The 24,215-nt window shown below is 35.8% G+C and overlaps 2 protein-coding genes across 2 annotated transcripts; one reads left to right on the top strand and one right to left on the bottom strand.

Annotated features, from left to right (window-relative positions):
- The first annotated feature begins 2,585 nt into the window (after positions 1-2,585).
- Positions 2,586-8,710, top strand: tnfsf18 (TNF superfamily member 18). The gene is made up of 3 exons (XM_058765963.1): positions 2,586-3,371; positions 5,714-5,777; positions 6,157-8,710. The coding sequence occupies exons 1-3, from the start codon at positions 3,192-3,194 to the stop codon at positions 6,495-6,497; spliced, it is 585 nt and encodes a 194-aa protein (XP_058621946.1). The 5' UTR covers positions 2,586-3,191; the 3' UTR covers positions 6,498-8,710.
- Positions 8,711-16,326: 7,616 nt separating this feature from the next.
- Positions 16,327-22,441, bottom strand: tnfsf14 (TNF superfamily member 14). The gene is made up of 4 exons (XM_058765954.1): positions 21,754-22,441; positions 20,032-20,071; positions 19,807-19,884; positions 16,327-19,482 (listed from the first exon to the last, which is right to left on the bottom strand). Exons 1-4 carry the CDS (start codon positions 21,955-21,957, stop codon positions 19,094-19,096), a joined length of 711 nt encoding a protein of 236 aa, XP_058621937.1. The 5' UTR covers positions 21,958-22,441; the 3' UTR covers positions 16,327-19,093.
- Between the last annotated feature and the right edge of the window lie 1,774 nt (positions 22,442-24,215).

Genomic DNA, 24,215 nt, shown 5'->3' with positions numbered 1-24,215 from the left:
AGTCTACGCACATTTTGGTTGATTTTCTTAAGAGTTTTATGAACTGAATTCAGTTAATTGAATGAGTTTCCACATTTTTTTATTATTTCAAGTCTTTTAGAAAATGCACATAAAACATAGTCTCTGTACATAGTCTCAGACTATTCCTGTCCAAGTGGACTGTTGTTGGCCATTATCCTGTAGGCTTTATCCAAAATATGGACAAGATTGTATAATGTCAATCAACAACAACAACAAAGTCTGGTTACAGTGGACCACTTCTGTATTCACCGATGATGTGTGTGTGTGCGTGTTTGTGTGAAAGTGAAAATTATATGTAAACGGGTATTTTGACAAAGGGATGTTTATCTGATACTTGTTAAAAGATTTAGTCCCAGAGTCCAATGAAGTGAATGGATGGTCGTGTCTCTTTATTGTCAGCCGTATTCAAATAGAAGCAAATCCATCCTGAGCGGGATTAATGTAACACTTTGACATCGTACAGTGTCTCACCTTCAAAATCCCCCATGGGCTTTATTTCACTTAATACACATCTTTAGTTGTTCCACTGAAAGCCTTTCAAAGTAGTGATCGGCATCTTTGGTTCCATGAAGAATCTATAACATCCATGGAACTTTTCCATTCCATAAAATTTTCTTTATGGAAGAAGATTCTTAAGATTACTAAAATGTTCTAGAAAAAAAAAAAAACACGATTCGCTCAAGGGTTCTTTGAGGAACCTAAAATGGTTCCTCTGTGGAATCACAACACTTTCTGGACCTTCAAAATCTTATAAGTTATGAAGTTATAGTTATGCTGTCAACACGGTCAGTTGGTAAAGGATGGAAATTGAGTAGGAGAGAGAAATGTCAGTCATAGACATATGACCATGTTCAGCATATATAATTTTCCCATCACGTCCCCACACATCTCAGGTGTTTTTTTTTTGTGTGTGTTTTTTTTTTTTTGAAGCTCTGAACTTCCTCTGGTGAGGCAAAGGATCCACCCACAAGACTGACCAGTCACCAACCTCGCTCGCCCCAGATAGATGACCTAATCTTTGAAATGTGCCTCTGTGTCTCTTTCGGTTCCTCTCAATCAAACACATCTGAAAAGCAAGGATGCTCTTTTGATTTTCTTCTTCATTGATGTATTATCTCACCCAAGGCCTTAAAAGTTGGGAAAATCTCTTGTGGCTTTGGAAAGTGTTGGTATTTCATCATTTCGCACTTTGTGGTTTATTGGTTTATTATTTTTCTGCAGGTGTCATGAAACACTTTATCTGGCTGATGACAAATAGCAAGAGTCATTCGCACAGAGCATGTGTGGCATTAAACTTTCACAGGTAGACCACAGACTGGAGCTTACCATATGTACAGGACATGACATATACAACACAAACACACACACACACACACACACACACACACACTTCATTTTCTGCCACTGAATTTTATACTAATTATATACCTCAAATGTTTTGGATGGTTTGCTTGAATATTCATGATTACATGACATAAATAAATTAATTCTGAAGGGGCGGCAGGAGAGATTCTTTGTTACTAGTCATTTACCATTATTTTTCAGAATTAGGCTTTCTGCATGATTCTGGGTCACATAAGGGAAACCACAACTGGTTCATATCATCAGATGTGTAATCACATACAGGTTACGTGCGCGTTTTTTGCACATATTTTTAATAAAACGGTCATAAGTGTCAAAAGGGCAAATATAGATAGCTTTGTACATAACCATATTAGAGTGGATGTCACAAAACCTGTCAAGAATATATCTAGCTCAACTTACACCTCAAAATAACAAGAAATGAGACAAGAAAAAAAATTAATTGTATTTTTTTTTTAACTATTAACATTTTTAAGTATGATTTTCTCTCTCAATGTAATGCAGAAAAATCTACACTATTTCTCAATAATTAGAAAAATACGTGTAACAAAAGACTTCCATTAAGATTTCCATCTTTTGAACTTTCTATTTATCAAAGAATTCTCAAAATGTACCATGGCATCTAGAAAAATATTAAGCCACACAACCATTTACCACTGATAAAAATAATACATGTTTCATAAGCAGAAAATCAGATCATGTGGCACTGAAGATTGGAGTAATGATGCTGAAAATTCAGCTTAGCATCACAGGAATAAATTACATTTGAATACATATTCAAACAGAAACTAGTTGTTATACATTGTAATAGTATTTCACAATATTACGGTTCTTACTGTATGTTTGATCAAATAAATGCAGCCTTGGTGAACATAGGAGGCTTCTTTCAAGAACACCAAAAAATCTTACTGACCCCCAACAGTATTGTGTATATAATTTCTCTTTATTATTTATTAATTTATTGTTATTTTAAGGTGAAATGTAACTTGGGACATATTTCATCCATTCACATTTTCTACAATGTCTTATTAACTTTACATGGATATCTAAGTTATCTGTTTATTCTTTATACAGATGCATTGATGGTTCAGCATCCTGTTGTTACCACATGTCGGAACATGTTTAATCATAGTAACAACGTATGCAAAAAACAAAAAATACAAAAAAACAAAAAACATGGCACATATAGCTTAGTACTGGTTTGAAGTAGTGTGGTAAATGTGGTGGCTACCACAACACAGGATTCCTTCCTTAGGTTCTGAACATGTCATAACAAGCTCACTTTGGCCACTAAACAAGTTATGGCAAGAAAAAACGAAACCTGCACCTGTACACAACAGCACAGTACATGCTTTAGTACAGGTCTCATGTAGTGCGTCACATGTGGTCTACAGAATGTGATGGTTTTGTAGCGTTAAAAACTCCCAGCAGTCTATTAAAGGGACTGTGACACCTGCTACCCTCCAGTTGACAGCGAGTAGGAGGGCCTGTCCCTGCCCAGATGAGAGGTGTTTCATATATTGCACATCACCCATGCTTTAGGGGAAAGTACACTACAGCACTCCTCTTGGACATCTGCTGAGAAACTCTAAACAGGAACACAGACACTCACTTACACAAACACCAAGCCATCATACAGGAAGCTTGACACACTCTGAGGTTTGTCTACGGGCCAACCAGAAGACGAGAGGTGGAGGCCACGCTCATTCTACATTATCGGTCCCAGGCTTTGTGAACTCACCAGTGTTTTCATCTCAGTTTGCTCACTCGTCTGTCACATTTGACCTGCACTGAGGCTGTCGGGTATCATGTCTCTATCTGCCGAGTACTGCAGTGATAAAACGGGTGACAAGGGTGTTGCTTTGGCCCATCAGAGGAGACTGATCCGGGGATTGCTTGTTTGGGCCACCCTGCTCACTCTAGGCTTGGCCACATCAATAACTCTCCACTTCATCCACAGAGAATCACCAGCTCCTAGTAAACGGCAGGTATGGTTGAGATCTGTAATCTACACTCTTAAAAATAAGGTTCTTTACTGGCATTGATGGTTCCATGAGGAAACTTTAACATCCATGGAACATTTCCATTGGTTCTTCATAGCGAAAATCAAAGGTTGTTTCGAATATTAATGTTCTTCACGCTAAGAAATGGTTCACTTCAATGGTTCACTGAAAGGTTTTTTGAGGAATCCAAAATGGTTCGCTGTGAAAACCCACTTTTGGAATCTTTACTGTGCGAAAACCATTAGTGAAGGTTGCAGCTTTTTTTACTTCATGTACAGTATCCGTATGTTTAAAAATTCCATTCAAATGAAGATAAATTCAAACTAGTATTGTATTGTGTGAACTGGTACATTGTTTTGGGTTCTGTTGTGTATTGCATATCTGTATATTGGTGGGATACAGTCAGACCACAGCGGCTGCTGACTCAAGACCGCAGATGAGGGGAACGCAGATATGCGTAATCACGGCTCTCTTATATTTACAGACAGGGCAGACTGACAGGTTTAGGGTTCCTCAAAGAACCTTTCAGTAAACAGTTCCTAAAAGAACCATTTTTAATTAAGTGTAAAGGACAATTAAATAACCTAAAGAACCTGTTTCCACTATAAAGAACTTTGTGTGGTGTGCAAAGTTTCCATGGATGTTAAAGGTTCTTCATTGAACCACGGATGCCAATAATAAAAAAATATATATACTTTTTAAAGATATATAATAGTATGTATAATGTAATATAAACTCATTAACTGTACTTACTTCAGTTGGCCCACAAATGATGTTTTGGTCATTTTTGGTGGATGCTTTTATATAACAGTTCTATAAAAGTGCTTCATGGTGATATGAACCTTTGACATCCATGGAACCTTTCCAGGTTCTTTATAGTGGAAAAGGTTATCCAGATTTTTAAAATGTTCTTCACACAAAGAGAAAAAAACAGTAGTTATTTTAGGAACTATTGACTAAGAGGTTCCTCTTATGGCATCACGTGGAAGCTTTATTTTTGAGAGTGTGTATGAAGTTCTAGTGGATGTGTATCCTGACTGAGAACTTACCTCGCAAAACTTAATTAGTCATTTTTATCATTTATTTAAAAAAACATTATGATATTTCTATAAAAAAAGAGCAGTTCTCTTACAATAAGTAACCGTGCAATGACCACACAATACAGTGAGTCATTTGTATACAGTAAGAAAACAGCTCATTTAGTGCCAATGTGGAAACTAAGTATCAATATTGCAGATATCACTATCAATCATCACCTCTCTTTCCAGCACAGTGGAGCGATCTGACTTTTTCGAAGATGCTTTTGTTTATCTGAACAGTGTAGAGTAATTAGCCATGATATCATGCCAGTTGGAAGGTTGAATCTTACGGTTACCACAAGAACGTGTCAAAACATGTGCACGCATAATTCAGTGCAATAGAAAATAAGAAATGAAACTCTCTATTGATACAAATCAGCATCTGATGCAATTCCACTTTACCATCATTTTTGAGTAACAGTTTTGTCACAAAATATCATGAAACTACAATTCTAGTTGTACTCAGTGAAAAAAAAAACATAAAGAAATAATACCTTTGGGTAACTTTCTGAAGATTAGGATGTGATAGTGATAGAAAGGTGGTGGTTTCATTCAAAAGTAACACCTATAAGATATGAGAAGTTGATTCTGATGTTTGAAAACGAAATTGGTTTAGGTCTGAAACTATACTTTCTCTTGAAATGTTTTTTTTTTTTTCACATACACGCGCGAAAAAAAGTAGATGTAGACAGATTGGACTGGTGAAGACAAACCAGCAACCACAGAACAGCAAAAGAAGGCATAATGACATCATTCCACTGAGGGGAAATGCCACTACACAACCCCTCCTCTTCCCTGATAATGTTTTTCATTCTGTTTGTCTGACATCACAAACACTGCATATTGCACAGTTTGTTGCATGTTTGAAAAAAACAAAACAAAACAAAAAAAGAACTAAAGGGGACAGATAAATTGAACTGGAATGAGCTTGACAACATACTATCCACCTCTTGGCAGTGCTCTAGTGACCACCAGAGGAACCTAGAAACCACCTAGCGAACTGTCTTGCAATTGAACCACCTTAGTAGCGTTTATCTACAGTATCTATTCACCTATGAAATCTTCAATTCTGTATAAATGCTTAATGCTCAAGGTTTTTACAATGTTCTTGAAATTTCAGGCAACACATTCAAAGTCCTTTCGTTTTTCTTACTATATTTGAACTATATTTGTACTGGGCTTTATTTTACTGTAGACAGCGTGAGAAAGATTAGCCTTGATATTACCTAATTCTTTTTGCTCCAACAGAGTCAAGAAAATGTCAACCAATCTCAGGCCATAGAATTTCCTCTAATGGAATATGTCCCAAACTGTAAGTCAGATTTTTGAACCTTTTAGACTTTTAAGAGTTCATCTTATGTGTATTCAGTTTGTACAGTAGCCACACAAACTATTTGGATACTTAAGTCCAAGTAGTTTAAAATATGTTAATATCATTTCATTATACAGCAAAATCTAAGAAATATACCCCAGTCTTCAGTGTCACATGATCCTTTAGAAATCATTCTAATACGCTGATTTGCTGCTCAAGAAACATTTCTTATGATTATCAATGTTGAAAACAGTGCTGCTTCATATTTTGTAGAAACGGTGACACATATTTTTCAGGATTCTTTGATGAATAGAACATTGAAAAGAACTGCATTTATTTGAATGTTTTTAGCATGACTTTTCTGTCTGCTTGTTCACAGGGAAAGACTCAGATATGGTGGAGAATCTAAATTGGAACACATTGCAAAAGGGTTTTATCGAGGGAACGGAAAAGCTGTTGGTGACCAAGTGTGGCCATTATTTCTTGTACCTGCAGGTTACCCTTGCCTCTCAAGAGAAAGCAAACCATACAATCACTGTGCAAACAGAAAATAGACTGATTTTAAAAGGTCTTATCAATGGATCAAAACTCTCAACTGTCTTCATGGCTAAAGGCATTCCCCTCAATAGCGGAGAAACTCTAACTGTGACCTGCGAGCCAAAAGCCAAAATCCAGGTCTCTCCCACTGAAACCTACCTGGGTGTGATCAAGCTTCATTGAAACTAAATCTAGATCAAAGACTGACATGGATTTGTGACATTAATGAATGTGGACCTCCAGACTGATCTGCTGGGTTTTGAAGTATACACTGAAGGCAGTGTACGACATGTTAGCAGTTTTTATTTTTATTTTTTATTTCTTAAAGTGACATCTCCAAAGCTCTCTGCCTTTATTGCACTATATTTAAGCTTCTCCCCACACAATGGATGAAGCGTCACTGAATGTCCATGTGTGGCCCAATTCTGATTGTTACCAATGTAAAATTGGCACCCTATTGAAGCACTTTATATACATGAATGTATATATATATTTGTGTGAAACTGACCCTTTGCTGAAGCCCTGAACTGCTCCAAATGTTTCTTCAACACACTCACTTTGGTATTGTGAATACCTTAGTCCACACTACAACACCTGAGTCAACAGAAAATTAAATGAGATTAAGTTAGTAACATTCATTTAGCAAATGCAGATCTCTTTACTGATGCTAAACATGTTTATAATTATAATCAACACACCATTTCTGCAGCATGAACATGTCAAGATTTATTTAAAGAGAAAGGGCAAAAAACACTGCTTGTTTTCTCTTTTGGCATCTTGTGTCAGTATTTTAAGCTCCTCAACAACAATACATCTGGATAATTTCTGCAATTTCTTGAAACTAGCCAAACACACAAAACCACCACAGAAATAGGAAATAGCAAGAGCCGATCTCAAATGGCAGATCAGCGACAGCTGCTAGTTGCAGCAAAGGTGGGGACTTAGCAAAGGGTCAAGTGGAGGTATCAGAATACCTCCCTTTAACAAAGCAAAAAACTAAGGCTGAATTCAGAATGGCAGACTTGCATACTACAAGTATTACAAGTGATGGTTCAACCAAAAATGAAAATTCTGTCATCATTTACTTACCCTCAAGTTGTTCCAAACCTGTAAGAGTTTGTATCTTCTGTTGAACATAAAAGATATTTTGAAGAATGTGGGTTGCTGGTCCCCATTGACTTCCACTGTGTTTTATTCCATACTATGGAAGTCAATGGGGACCAAAAAATGTTTGGTTACCCACATTCCTTAAAAAATATCTTCTTTTGTGTTCAACAGAAGACATAAACTCATACAGGTTTCGAACAACCTTGACAGAATTTCCATATTTGGAGTAGTAGTATGCTACTATGCTATTTCCAAGTTTTCGCCAACAAAGATGTCATTGGTCAGGTGGTATATTAAGAGTGGCAAGCCACTGAAAGTGTATATAAAATGTGTATGTGTGTTTGCTTGTTTGTTAGTTTTTTTATTTCTTATTTTGTCATATTTATCTGTATTTATGGCTGTTGATTATACAGCGGCAGCAAAATATTTTTAGCGTACTTAAAAGTCTATGAAAATCATCGGATCATACTAGAGAACAATTATTTAAAAAAATAATAAAAAAGTGGTATTTCTTTAAACAAAACATTTCACAAAAATAACTTTGCTAATTCTAAAACAATAGTATACTCTTTTAGGACAGACATTTATATGAAAAAAGTGCTACTTTATGACAGTCAAATGTAACTGGATCGTGTTAATGTAACGAACAACACTTGTAGATACTCTGACCCATTTGCGTGAAGAGCTGACTTCATACACCCACTAAAACTATCTTGACACCAGCTCAATTCACAAATTGCTCAGAAAAGTGAAAGTAATTCTGAGAAAATCTCTAGGTTCCTTTGTAATGCAGAAACCACTCGTTTGAAAGGTTATTTAATGTAGAGAGTTAAAGACCTTCATCTAAGATTCTCAGCCAACCCAACAATCTGATATAAAAAGCTATATCTTCTGTTTATAACAGCAACACAATTTCAGCTAAAATGATTTACGTCATATGATGCTTATGAGGTCATTAGTTGGACATTCATGGACATTTTAATAATTAGAAATGTCATGAACATTATCAAAAGAAAATTATATGTATATTTATCTTTTCCACAGACCTCTATCTGGAATCTAATGACATTGTACTGACTCATGACATTGTAAAGACCCAAGTCACTTTTTGGACTTGCTAAATATGGCTGAATTGATGTTTTGCTATAGCCTATTATTGTCCTAAGATCTCCTTTCAAATAAAGTTACTCATTTTTTTGAAGGTCTGACTGTATATTATAGCTATATCATGACAACAACAACAACAAAAAAGCTTATACAGTGTAAAGCAATTGTTGGAATAAACAACTACATACTTTCTGCCAATGTCTTATGCATTTGTTTGCTTTGTTTTAATTGCTTTTTGTGATGACTAATTTATACTGGTGGTAGACTGGCTGATATGCTTACAAGAACGAGACAGACAATGATAAGACTTTCCATCGAGGTGGGAGTGAGGGGGCAGAAACACAATTTCACAGCAGTGACTCATTTCCATGAATCCATCAGCAAACATATTTAGTTAGCTGTGGGTTTCAGCATTGACATGTGTTCAATAATTATCTCAAGTTTGTATCTAATTTAATCGTAACCTGGCACTAAACTGAACCATATTTGGTTACCACTGAGCCTTGTGTTATGGTCTTGTCATGCATCTCCTAGATCTGGAAACCATAGTGTCATCATTCTGTTACTGCCACATCATGTTTTGATGAGTCAATAGCGGGACCCTCTTTCTGAAAAGAAAGTGAAAGGGTGTGTAAGCCATAACGTCATCTCATCTGCTGCTTTCGAGGAGCCCCTTATGAGTTAATCAGGGACACACTCTCGTTACCTCACATTACCTCCACAGTTCAAAAGGCCTGAATATGAACTCCACTATAATTGTCTCATCAAAACCTCTTTAGGGATGGGTAAAGATGTTTTGTGTTTAATTTCTGCTGATTTACTCTGACTCTACAAGAAATAGAATGGCTCATTCTTGCTTTTTCGTTGAGGAAATCTCATAAAAGGCCGAATATACTGAAGATATGTAGTCAATATCCAAATTTGAATAAAACATTGCATCCCAATAGTTGACAACCATATAAACATTACCTGTGCTGTTGTATACTTTCTCAGTGCTATCTAGACAGTAAGCTTGCTGATATTTCGGGTATGTTGGTCAAATAAACGCTGTTCTTGCTGTGTAAAATACACCTTATGAAAATTAAGCATAGTTTCATTATAGCAAAAAGTGTAGTAACCATGTTTTGTTTTTTTGTATAACCACAGTTTTTAAACTATGGTTTGTGTAGCAAAACCACATTTAATTTGTGATTACCATGGTTTAACTACAGTAACTATCATGCATCAAATGGTTGTTTTTATGTGAATACACAACACTGTAAGAGTGTTGTGGGGGGATGAATACAACGCTACAGATGGTTTCTCCCTTGCCATGTTTTGTTTATGGTCCAACCAACTCATCTCCAAATTTCAAGAAAATATGTTCATTTTCATTCAGTTCCAATTTCTGACTAAGAAGCTAGCCAGGACACTCACGTGAAAGAGATTTTTAATCTCAGAGAGGCTATCCTGGTTAAAAGGTTAAAAAAAATGTAGTTACGAAAATTCCAATAGCATGTGAGGGCAACATTAGCCATTTTTTCATTAATTAGTTCGGCCACAAGGAGGCAATGCTGGCCCAGGTGGTTGTTTCATAAACAAAAAGAAACGGAAGACAGAGCAACAACAAACGACTGAAGGGAGCAACAATAAAGCGCATTACAAAGACATTTACACAGCAAAGAAAGTTTAATCGGCCATACCTTCTGGAGAGAAATGGCGCAGACACTGGATAAAGATGACTTTCAATTGCGCATGTGTGGACCACGCGTTGGCGCATGGCGTTAAAAGGAAAGATTGAAGTTTGCGTCCAAACTGAGGTAAACTTTAGACATTCGAACAGCAGGCTTACCCACTGATTTACAATACTTATTTTTTTGTTTTCTTTCCAAAAATAGCCAAAAGCTTATTGAATATTTCGCTCCATATTCACTGTGTTGGTAACAACACAACTTTGTTTTCCCTTCACCATACCCTGAAAAAAAAGTAAAAATGCTCTTTAACATAACAGAATGAAAATAAATACATTAATTATACCAACAAACCTTTTTGTGGGTTAAATTAGGTAGAAATAGCTAAGGTAATAATTGCAGGTCACTACTTTTTATAATGTATATCAGACCTTGACTCATACTGCACTCAGACAATGTGCAAAAATTAAAAATACAGTTTTCTAAAGCTAAGTTGGCAAAATTGTGTTTATCAGTTTTTAATGTTGGTCTTTCCATGTGGATAAGAGCTAAAAACTGTGGAATAAATTGTGGAAAACTTAATATTAAACTGAATTAACAGCTTGAATTTGGCTGAGTTCAGATGAGCCTGGCTTCATGACAAGGTCTTTGATAATCCTACGCATTAATAATACAGCATACAGAGATTCGGGGAAACAAATCTACTGGTTCACATCCCATGTTTCCTGAGTGGGTGTTCCTCTTTTCTTTTATTTTATTTTATTTTCTTTACTTCTTTCAAGTTTTTATGTGGCTGTTCCCCCTGAATCGGAAAAGGCCAATCACCCTCATATTAGCCACCAATAGGTCCATGATGCTAATTTTACAGCCCACTCTTGTCAAAATCAGCCGTTATCCACCTCCACAGGACGAGGAAGAAGCACAGAAGCATTTCCGCTGTGTGTGCTTCTGCTGCTGAGGGGAATCTTGTCTTCTTCAGTGACGTCACCCAGACATTCATCAGCTTCTTTTCACATCTCATAATCTTTGTTTTCCTGAGATCACTTTCCTAACTTCTTTCTCACCCTATGTTGCTGAAAATGAAATATGCTAATTTAATGTTTTTGTGTCTCGTTTTGATTGGTGGTGTGCAATTACTCTCAGTATTCATTTCACACATTTCATTTTCTCTCACCAGTCGCTGCGCACTAAAAACAGTAATTCAACAATGCATCTTTGTCATATCACAGACAATAGTCAGGCAGGGGGTGAAGAGGCCCTGTCACTTGAACTCCCATATTTTGGCAGCAGAGGGCACTGTTTTACTTACTGATTAACATTGAGCAGTTGGACACTACTTTATAGTGACGGGCTGTGTTCTATTCTTGAATGCTCACCCTTATATTCTAATCCCTCCAGAGTGAGCACTTCAACGAGATGAAGGGTGTAAGGGAACAAAGAAACTGTTCCTGGGAGACCCCAGGAAAACTGGAAGACCCCTTCGCATCATCTTGCCAATCCAATTAAGGTTTAGCAAATCAAACCTGCACAAAGAGTCATGAGAGTGAAGTGTGCATCAGTTGTAGCCTTCCAAATCCTTCATGCTGATTTTGTCTGGCCAGAGGAGAACCGGCCCCCCGACTGAGCCTGGTTTCTCCCAAGGTTGTTTTTTTGTTTTTCTCCATTTCTGTCACCGATGGAGGTTTTGGTTCCTTGCCACTGTCGCCTTTGGCTTGCTTAGTTGTGGGTCGCTTAATTTCTGGTAATTGTGGACTTGATTGCACAGACGCTGTTTGAACTGAACTGAACTGGACGATGACATCCCTGAATTAGTGATTAACTGACTTTTACTGAAAAATTGAGTGTTCACTGTTGTTCACTGTCGACACCATTTTCCTGTTTTACACTGTGAAGCTGCTTTGACACAATTTGTATTGTGTAAAGCAGTATATAAATAGAGGTGACTTGACTTGACTTCTGACGGGCCTGTTTTTGTAGCAGCCAGGTTTCAGCACTTGTTATGGGTCGACCATTCAATAAAGCGGCCACAATTGTTCTTACTCTAAAGCATCCTTTGGAGGTGGATTTATCCCATTTGGAACGCAGCAATGGACCATCCGTTTGAAATTTTGGTAACACTTTACAATAAGGTTGTATTAGTTAACGTTAGTTAATGCATTAGTTAACATGAACTAACAGTGAACAACACATCTGTTCAGCAATCTTTGTTCATGTTAACTTATTCATATACTAATGTGTTTGTTAATGCATTAGTTAACATGAACTAACAGTGAACAACACATCTGTTCAGCATTACTTAATCTTTGTTCATGTTAACTTATTCATATACTAATGTGTTTATTAATGCATTAGTTAACATGAACTAACAATGAACAACTCGAATGTTCAGGATTACTTAATGATTTGCTAATGTTTACTTACACATTTACTAATGCATCTCTTTACATTAACAGATTAACTAGTTAACGTGGTTAATGCATTAGATAAAATGAACTAAAAATGAACAACACATCTGTTCAGCATTATTTAATCTTTGCTCATGTTGACTTATTCATATACTAATGCTTCTCTTCACATTAACAACTTAATTAGTTAACGCTGATTAATATATTAGTTTACATGAACTAAAAATGAGCAATGCATCTGTTCAGCATTACTTAATCTTTGCTCATGTTAACTTATTCATATACTAATGCATTAGTTCATGCATTAGTTAACATGAACTAACAATGAACTATGCCTGTAAATAGCTTTATTTAATAAGCTTTATTTAATTATACTACGTACATACAGTGTATACACATAAGTTTATTTAGCAGCTAACACACACACAATGGATAAACAATAGCAACTTCCCATTTGGGCACTGATTAGGGCTATTGGTAAACTTGGAAAACATCTAAACATCAACTGATAATGTTTCTCATGTTTGTAGGCTGTTTACCCTGCTGAAAAAAAACAATAGAACCCTGCCCAAAACACAATAGAAAATGTAATGGTTTTAATTGTTTTAATGGGAATTGTATTGGTTTTAATGGAAGCTATAATGGTGTCTACTGGTATGATGGATTCTATTGGTGGGATGTTAAATCCTATTGGAAAAATGCCCAAAACACACTACAAAAAGGAATTTTGTAATGGTTTTACTGGAAAAAGCTAATGGTTTATAATGGTATTTTAATGGAAACCACTGGAATTTCTGTGATGGTTTCTATTGGGCTTCTATTGTTTGTTACTTACCACTAACAAAGTATTTACTAAGGGAATTTGTGAACCTTATTGTAAAGTGCACGCTAGTCCAACATTAACTAACATTTGTAGACTGTTTATTAACATGATTTATACCAATAACAACAAAAAAAAAAACTGATTTAACAGTTTTGTTCTAGTGACAGCACACCACACCACACACTAACAGATTACGTTCACACATCAACATCACAAATCACGACTGTGAACGCGGGTAATCTCGCGCAGACAAATGTGACTTTAGAGTAAACAAATGCCGGACGACGTGCAAGAAGAAAAATGGCGATAATATTTGCATATCTTTTTTTTTTTTTTTTTAAGAAAAAGGGGGAAGAAAAGGTTTGGATGAAGTTGTGGAGACTGTGTGAACGTGAACTTTAAATGTTACAGCGCAAGCTGCTTCCGTTTTCCGTTGGAAATCGTTTCTGTCCACGTGACAATCTACGGAGCGCGCGCACTTTTGTTCTCGGGATTCGGCGGTTTATCGCCGGCAGGAACAGGACGGACTGGACCTATTAAGACAACGTCTGACGGATTTGCTGGCTTGGAAAGCGGGATAGAAATGGTCCTCTTGGAAGACTGTTCATTGACATTCATCGAAAACAGCAGCTTTAAAACGCAAAGGTGATTACCAAGGTTTGTCCATGCTTGCTCTTAGCTAACGTTAGGAGAAACACCTCCTTCTTCTCTCTGTTTGTTTGTTTGTTTATTTAATACATTGATTATAATATAAATGTATATAATGTATACCACTGTTATGCAATAATATAATAAAGTTTCTGAAAATGTAAGTGATGCGTGAATGGCTTTCACTCATTTAAGGTCCAGTAAAATCAATAATGACTGCTTTATAATTAACCCACAAATGTTAGCTAAACATTAGTTAAAGGAACACTCCACTTTTTTTGGAAATAGGCTCATTCTCCAACTCCCCCAGAGTTAATAAGTTGAGTTTTACCATTTTTGAATCCATTCAGCCGATCTCCGGGTCTGGCGATAGCACTTTTAGCATAGCTTAGCATAGATCATTGAATCCTATTAGACCAGTAGCATCGCGTTCAAAAATGACCAAAGAGTTTTGATAGTTTTCCTAATTAAAACTTGACTCTTCTGTAGTTATATCGTGTACTAAGACCGGCGGAAAATGAAAAGTTGCGATTTTCTAGTCCGATTTTGCTAGGAACTATACTCTCAATCCGCATAATAATCAAGGAACTTTGCTGCCGTAACATGGCGCAGCAGGCGCAGTGATACGCGGCGCCTGAAAGTAGTCCCCAGCCAGGCACCTGGTTATAATATGGCTGGGGACTGCTTTCAGGCGCTGCGTATCACTGCGCCTGCCGCAGCAAAGTTCCTTAATTATTACGCCGGACTGAGAGTATAGTTCCTAATCATATCGGCCTAGAAAATCGCAACTTTTCATTTTCCGCCAGTCTTAGTACTCGATATAGCTACAGAAGAGTCAAGTTTTAAATAGGAAAACTATTGGAACTCTTTGGTCATTTTTGAACGTGATGCTACTGGTCTAATAGGATTCAATGATCTATGCTAAGCTATGCTAAAAGTGCTATCGCCAGATCCGGAGATCGGCTGAATGGATTAAAAAACGGTAAAACTCAATTTATTAACTCTGGGGGAGTTGGAGAATGAGCCTATTTCCAAAAAAAGTGGAGTGTTCCTTTAATATTGGACTACTTTACAATAAGGTTCAAATTCCCTTAGTAAATACTTTGTTAATGGTAAGTCATGTTAATAAACAGCCTACAAACATGACAAACATTATCAGTTGATGTTTAGATGGTTTCCAAGTTTACCAATAGTCCTAATCGGTGCCCAAAGTTGGTATTGTTTATCCATTGTGTGTGTTAGCTGCTAAATAAACTTATGTGTATATACTGTATGCAATATAATTAAATAAAGCTTATTAAATAAAGCTATTTACAGGCATAGTTCATTGTTAGTTCATGTTAACTAATGCATGAACTAATGCATTAGTATATGAATGTCAACATGAGCAAAGATTAAGTAATGCTGAACAGATGTGTTGTTCATTTTTAGTTCATTTTATCTAATGCATTAACCACAATGTTAACTAGTTAATCTGTTAATGTAAAGAGATGCATTAGTAAATGTGTAAATTAACATTAACAAAACATTAAGTAATCCTGAACTTTCGAGTTGTTCATTGTTAGTACGTTAACTAATGCATTAACTACATTAGTATATGAATGTTAATATGAACAAAGATTGCTGAACAGATGTGTTGTTCACTGTTAGTTCATGTTAACTAATGCATTGACTAACGTTAACTAATACAACCTTATTGTAAAGTGTTACCAAATTGTTTAAATAAAATGATAGTGCTGTCAAACAATTAATCTTGATTATTCGCATCCAAAATAAAAGTTTTTGTTTACATAGTATGTTTCTTCTGTATTTATTATGAATATATCAATATACACACATACAGTATATATTTTGAAAATATTTACATGTATATATTTTATATAATATAAAAATATATTTAATATATAAACGTAACATTATAATATATCTACAATATATACATGCATATGTTTGTATTTATATATACATAATAAATATACACACAGTACACATACATATATTATGTAAACAAAAACCTTTATTTTGGATGTGATTAATCGTGATTAATCATTTGACAGCACTATAAAATGACAAAAGAAAAACTTTTCTGTTTGTCGAAAGGCACAATATACCTAAATTGTGTGATTTTTTTTCTCACACAGTGCCTTAGTTTTAAGCTGTTAACCTTTTTTTTTGTAAATAAATATTTTAATTTATTATTTACTCTAAAATTCAGTACTTATTGTTGTTTCAACTCTATATACTGTTGTCTGCATCTTATAAAAATATATGATAGCTTTGCGTGATCATAATCTGAAATTTATGTTATGAATCAGGTTTTCCCATTCGCTGCAGCTCTCAATTCTCATTCTTTATTGCACGTTTTGAAACAGACGGTGCAATGATCTCTGCAAAGCCGGCATGTCTTGTTTTAAGGTCCCTGTTTTTTTTATCTGAATTCAGTCAACAATGAGATTTGAGAGTGAAAAATCAGTGAGTAATGACTTCAATTTAATTCTGTTCCTCACACAAAGCTGTCATACGAAGTCTGCTTTTACGATGTTGATTGTGGAGCAAATAGTGACCGAGATGACCTATTCCCTTAAGAGACTCAGTTGTTTTTTTGTATGCTGAATAAGATCAGTAACTTGATATGACATCTGAATTCGAGTAATCATTGTGCTTTATTTTTAATTTGCAAAAATATATATATTTTTCATTAACGCCATCCTTGAAATCAGCAACACTTCTGATCTTAATCGTCAGTCTCTGTAAAGAAAAATCACACCTTTTACAGATACTATATAGTGGAAATTGAAAGGGCAGGAAAATCCAGTCAAATAACTATCGGTTTCACCCTACCAAAACAGAAGAAACATACACATGCACTGGATCATATACACCCACAAAGGAACTATACACAACACATATGCACACATCAACACAAGAAAAGTCTATGGATGTACAAACGCATATGCAAGAAAACCTTCCTATTCAGAATCAGTCCACTCAAAGCGTTTCTAAAATTGCAACATCAAATATCATCTTACTACGCAAAACCACCAAACTCTTTTCTTTTCTGAAAGCGATAATGTCATGAAAGTTTGGGCCTACCAATTCACTTTGTCTAAATTGTGATATGGCACATGTGCTGCTGTTGCTGTGTTGGTTGGAATCTTCCATCAAGCTTGTTAGAGAAGCTTCAGTGTTCAGACAGACAGATCTGAGTCAGCGAAACAGCCAAACTCGTACCTGTGTACACGGGTAGCGTCCCCCACCCCCATTTCCTCTGCAGTTTACTAGCACTGCTAAGAATACACAGCAGCGTAGGCGTTCATGAAGAAAAGCTTCTTAGAATAAGATAAAATAAAACGGGCCCTGATTCAAACGATAAACGCAGCTGTGTGCACAACCAAGCTTTTCTCCAAACTCATTTCACTGAAGTTGTTGAAATGTTCGTGCTGATGTCATATGACAGATGTGAACAGGTTGCATCTCAAAAAACATATGACTCAAGTCTCTCCGCACCGAGGAGATCAAAGGATAAGATGAGTCAGAAAAAAATTTGCATTATGAATTCAAAAAATGCACGTAAAGCAATATTTAAGTGCCACGGTAGTGGACGAGCAGGAAAAGGTCAAACCACAGCATTGTTGATCTGCATGCAAGTGACTAATTAACATAATGCTTATTATCTAACAGCACAATAATGAGCAGACTGAGGTTTGTCGTAGCTTTATTTTGAGTAGGAAATATATTAAAAATAGACAATAAACATTCATTTAATATACCTGAAATAAAGTTTTATGCTGATGATGCAAAAAGATAATGATCAGTCAAATAAATTACTGCCCCTGTGCAGATCCAGAATCATGTACTCCTATACCTAATGTGAGATATATAGGGGTCCAAAAGTCTGAAACACAATCTGTATTGTATTGCATGTTTGTGCTTTTATTTTGCAATTACATATTTGAGTGGGAGTCAATTTTGCTGTATCAGGATGTTCAAACAAACCGAGCAAGTGTTTACTATCATCATTACTAAATCACACACTACAAACTCTATCAATGCTTCCGTTTAATTGCAAATTAAAAAAAAAAAAAAATCAATGTTGTCTCAGACTTTTGGTCCCCACTGTATGTGAGAAATGTCTTCAAAAACGACATATAATTTAATTTAATTTAATTAAATATAATAATAATAATAATAAAAGTAAATTATAATATTTAAGATGTGCAAAGCAACATACAAAAGGAGTTGCAATATATTGCAGCAGTATTATTTTATATATTTTGAGCAAATTAAAGGTGCAATGAAACATTCATCTTCATCTCCCAGAACAAAAAAATATAATTATTATTAATTTAGACACCTGTTGCTCAGAAAACAATGTATGCTAAATATGCCGCACAAACTGTAAAGATCAAATTAAAATCATCAAGGATACTACAACTGTAAAAAGTGATAAGTTGACTTAACTTCTGAAATCTGTTGCCTTAAAATTATTAAGTATATAATATATTTTTTTTAAGTTAAGTGAACTTGACAATTCACTCATCATTTACTTAAAAATTTTAGTTTTCACTTAGAAACTAGTAAGTAAATTTCACAAATAACTTGCAAAGAAACAACAAGTAACACACTGAATTAAACGTGAAAATTATATTCTCTTGTAAAAGTTATTGCAATAATCTTTGGTTAAATTACCAATTCACTTTTCTTTTTTTTTCTTTTTTTAACATAATGTTTCTGCCTGTGTGTAGCACCTGCAACTCTGTTGATCTACACTGTAAAAAAATTATAGTCTACTAGTATATATACTAGTAGACTATAGAGTGAGTGGTAGATATATCAAAATCAAGAAAAGTTTGATTCCTTCTCGCTTGTTTTCAGTTAGAAAAATTACTTGAAAGGCACACTTTTAAAGGAAAACTAAGTATAGTGATTATTAATAGTTTAGTCTTCCATCAGATCTAGCTGTGAACTTATACAACTCGCACATTAGTCGTATGGTAAAAGTCTGTCCCCTGAATCCATCTAAACCATGAACACACCAAAGTAGTTTTCGGCAGCATTGGACAACACAAGTGTACAGTTTTTCACCCTGACAAAGACAGCATCACCTTTGTACAGATGAAACACCCCGCTTAGGTAGCTGTTGTCTGTGGTTCTCAACCACAGTTTGGAATGTAACCTAGAGGACTGGAGAAGCGGAATCTCCATTCCGACATATCGATGTGTTACCCAGAGTACAGAGTGGGTGAATATGATGTTGTCCTCCCTGAAGTTGATCTTAGAGTAGACAAAATAATATCCTTCTTTCTCTATGATGAGTTTGCCCTCATTTGCCTTGTGTTTGACATGGTGAAGAACGGATTGATGATTCTCATGCCACAGCACGACTCCATTAACAGTTTTCTGACCAGCTAAAGGAGAGGACAGCAAGAGCGTCATATACATTAGCTCTCAAATGTTTTTCCACACACTTGAATGAATTTGTTCTTTCGTGATTCCATGTATAAATTTTGTCATTAAAATACAGTGGATAGTGAGACCCGTTAACAGTTGTTCAGCATGCATGCAGATTTTTGGTGACTGAATAATTCCCATACTTCTATTTGCACTAATTCAGTTCTGCTGACTTGGAAAGTATTAACAGTGAATAGACATTGGACTGCTAGTCACCGATTTTCATTGGTGACAAATAAACTAAACCTAACATCTAAAAAATAAATCAGCTGTAAACTCACTTGTCAGTTGTGCCATTGGTTTTGATGGCTTCATTTCTCCAAGCGTTTTTTTTGGGGGGGCTACATCATGTTCTTTCTCTGTGATATTCCAAAAATAAATTAATTAACTAAAATAGGTTTAAGTGCAATATCTAATATTGTTCATATGCCATGTTTACCTAGAATAAAAGGTGCAATACATCAAAGTAAACTTGTGGTAGTTCAGACTAGTAGAGTGATCTTTACCTTGTTTTCTCATGCCAATCTGTGGTTCATCTGGATGTGTCTGTGGAAGATTAAAAAGAAGAATATTACATTTATGAATCTTTCATACTGATTGTTCAAACGCCTAAAGTCTGCAAAGAGTCTGCAAAAACCTTTTGAGGTTTACCACTTAAGAGATATTACAATGATGTATCATGAGCTGCTGTTGCATCACTTGTGGCAAGTTACTGCACTGTGGTTAATGTAAAATAACATAATTTAGTAAGAATCACCTCTACATTTATATAAATTATTCATCTGCCTTGAGTGCCACGTCTAACATCCAACAAACCATCGACTCACAGAACCAAGTCCCCGCCCTTTTTTCTTTTCCGATAATCCGTTTAATTTCGGTGTACGTCACAATACGGAAGAAAAGATCTGTCACTACTTCAGTACAAGTCAAGTCACCTTTATTTATATAGTGCTTTATACAATACAGATAGTGTCAAAGCAAGCGAGGAAATTATTAAGAGCAACCATTATGTTCGCTTGGTTGCGTGTGTACAATAAAAATATGAAAAACAGTAACGTAAAATTATCAAGCTACACTCCGAATACGCAAAGCAATGTAAAGTGTAATAAAAAATTCAATAAAAACATTAGTATGACTATTTGTATTTTAAATAAGACTTGGCATTTGGTCTTGTTTCCCCAGATAGCTTAATTTGTGTCACACTGCTATTTCAGATAAACCTGTTGCAGGTTGGTTAAGACCCATTTTCTCATAGCTGTTTGGTCTAAGTCAGGTAACCACAGCACGCCATGTGGTTTGAGCAGCAGCTGTCCAGCTACATTTCTGCAAATTTCATGTAAAAGGAGGAGCCTGACGGAAACATCTTAATGTACATACACTCTATTTTCACGGATAAATGAGTGAAATTCCGTTTTTTTTTGCATTATATTATCAGCTTTACAATATAAGTGAAAAGTTTTGAAATATGAACATCATTTATGAATTGTGTAATTTCATAATATTTGGAGGGTGTTTACTTCCCATAATGACAGCATATGTTTATGTGTGTGTGTGTGTGTGTGAATGTATGTATGTTTGGAGTAAATAGGATCTTATTTTTTTAAATAATTATTCACTTATGCTTTCTAAGCTGCATTTATTTGATTAAAAATACAGTAAAAACATTAATATTCTTGAAATGTAAAATAACTGTTTTCAATTTGAATATTTTTTTAAAATGTAATTTATTCCTGTGATCAAAGCTGACTTTTCAACATCATTGCTCCAGTCTTCAGTGTCACATGATCCTTCAGAAATCTGTCTTATATGCTGCTTTGCCGCTCAAGAAACATTTCTCATTATTATCAACGTTGAAAACAGTTGCTGCTTATTTTTATTAAAAATAATAATAATAATTTTTTTAGCATTCTTTGATGAATAGAAAGTTCAAAAGAGCATCAGAAATATATATTTACACAGTTCTATGTCATTTGTATCTTATTGATTCAAATATCTGAAAGTAGCATGAAAGTGATAAACCTCGATGAGGTCAACATTCATGTAAAAGAGAAACAGAAGACAGGAAAACAAAGAAAATGATCAAAAAGCTGCAATGAACTAAAAAGAGGAACTGATGAACAAAAGATGAACTGAGATTAGATGAACTGATAGTGTGAGTGAAAGAATTACGCTGAATGAAAGTACACAAGACAGCGATGCTTCAGAAAGTTGGACCAAGTAGTACTTACAGAGTTTTCTTTTGATGTGAACAGATGGTAGATGAAACAGGCCTCCACGGCCATGCCACATAGAGCCACACACACCAGGATCACCAGTAGAGTCTGGATCACATCCTTCCGCTGTCTACGACCCGGCTTGGGGGGCAGCGGAGGGGGCCTCATTTTACTGTCCACCACGAATACTGAAGGATACGAAACTTTACCCGGAGCCATGTGCGCACACCGTCTCTGGCCACTTCAGAGGTGACAACTGCACATCCAGAGAGGTGCAAGAAGACCCACTGAAATGCAGTGAGAGCGAGACCCACAGTGAGAGTGAAAGATAACCATCACTCACAAAGCCCACAGGTGGGCGGACGGTTTGAGAAAGCACACTCCAGTGGGGTCTAAAAAAAAAAAAGTCAGACCACTCAAAATCTCCTGTAATATTACTTCAAATGACAGGCAAAGTAAAATCTGCATGTTTTAGAAATGTGGGACGAAATAAGTGCAACATTTAAGTCTAGTTTTCTAGTTTTTCAAAATGAGAAAAAAATCTTTTGTCTTTCAGAACGTGACATATTCCATTCGAGTAGGTTGGAAGTGGAATCTACATAAATGGGAATCAGAAAACACGTGGAAAACACAAATGCCTACACAAGCAGATAAATGCATGTTCATGACCGTGCAACAGGCCCACCCATTCACACCTTCCTCTCTCCTGTGCATCAGCTCTCAGCCACAGCTTCCCCTACTCTACACAACACACACACTTTTTGAAGTAATTTTAGCTGTAATAAAGTTTTAAGTAACTTTACTGTAGGAAAAAGACAGAAAGTTCATTTTGGAGCAATAAAACAGAGTTGTGATACAGTCTATGCAGGCTGATGCAGTCTTTTTCTTTTTCATCCTTATATTTAGAACAATAACCATAAGTATAGTTCAGCTGACAAAAAATGCAAGCAGACTGAGAGAGAGAGAGAGCTATCTCGCATTCAGAATACTCATTCAGTCCTTATGTACTTTTGACTTAATGCCTTAGCTTGTGACACATGAAACCAATCAAATAGCTAGTGGAAAGCTGACTGTGTTGTCACCTGCGTCTGGGCCAAAAAGTTGCACTTGAACACACATCAAAGACTACATGCAAAGGTCAACTAGCCTGTACGTTCTGCGCCTGCATGAGAGGAAATAACTCTCCGTACCAATAGGGAGCAGTAGTCTGTATTTGTCATTCAAAGAGGGAAAGTGAAACTAGGACTGCAGCTACACAAACCATAAACATCATCGCTTCTGTAGCATTTCAAATGGTTTCCAGTATCTTCATTACAAATGTCCATGTCGTTATTAAGATTTGCATATTGTAATGCTCAGGTGAGCTGAAGATGTATCATTAAAATCATTATATGTTTGCACTTTGACTTGTTTGTTTGCTTGCTTTAGTCGCTTTAGGGTTTTTTTCATAGTTCCTATAACTATAAGTACCTGCTTTTTGGCATGTTCGCACTGCAGGAAGTTGATCATTGATTGGCAGAATGTATGCTATACGAAACACTGGCATCTACCATTTGTGGCCTAATGGTTAGAGAGTCATACTTTGTAACCCAAAAATTGCAGGTTTGAGTCTCGGTATACTGGCAGGAATTGTCATGGGGGGAGTGAATGACCAGTGCTCTCTTCCACCGTCAATGCCACAAAAATGGTTGCCCACTGCTCTGGGAGTGTGTTCATAGTGCATGTGTTTGTTCCCACCATAATTGGCCAAATGTTCTTTCCTTTCCTTTTTAAAATTCTGTGTAAACACACAGTTTTCATATACTTACTCCATCAACTAACTCTATGAACATGAAAAAAAAACTATTGATGGACCGAAGCTGAAGTCCAGACATTTCTGTCCTCCATCCTCCTGCTATTGACGTTTTTGAATGCCACACTTAAATGATGTTGATGACTGCCTGACACCAATTTAAACAACTGCTGATGGTGTGGAACACACAGCAGAAACTGAGTTGACAGAAGCTAAATGACGGCTGACCATCTGTTCAATGTGTCTAGGCCTTGATAGACTACAGTAGTATTTACACACATTTATCTAGCAGGGTCTTACCATGGACTTCTGTTATAGATATACATACACTGTAAAAAAAATTCCATAGTTTTTACAAAATAATTCTGACAGCTGTGGTTGCCAGAATAATTTTGTAAAAAAATACAGAAAAACGGTAAACACATTTACAGAACAAAACTGTAAAATTTACAGTATAAAACTGTAATTTACAAACAGGGAAATTTGAATGTAAACCACTAAATTCAACAACACACACTGCTATTAAAATCTGTTTTGTACCTTTAACATACTGACAACCACCATTATAATGCAGGTGGTAAAAGAAAGCCACATGAAGAATCAAAGCTCATCACAAGTAGCTTGGCCACAAGCAGAAGTATATACTAATATATAGAAGGTGCACAGAGTCATGCAAACACAAAAC

Source organism: Onychostoma macrolepis, chromosome 03 (genome assembly GCF_012432095.1).
Source record: "Onychostoma macrolepis isolate SWU-2019 chromosome 03, ASM1243209v1, whole genome shotgun sequence".
Taxonomy (NCBI): domain Eukaryota; kingdom Metazoa; phylum Chordata; class Actinopteri; order Cypriniformes; family Cyprinidae; genus Onychostoma; species Onychostoma macrolepis.
The sequence above is the reverse complement of the archived record's forward strand: the minus strand, read 5'-3'. Positions and strand labels throughout refer to the sequence as shown.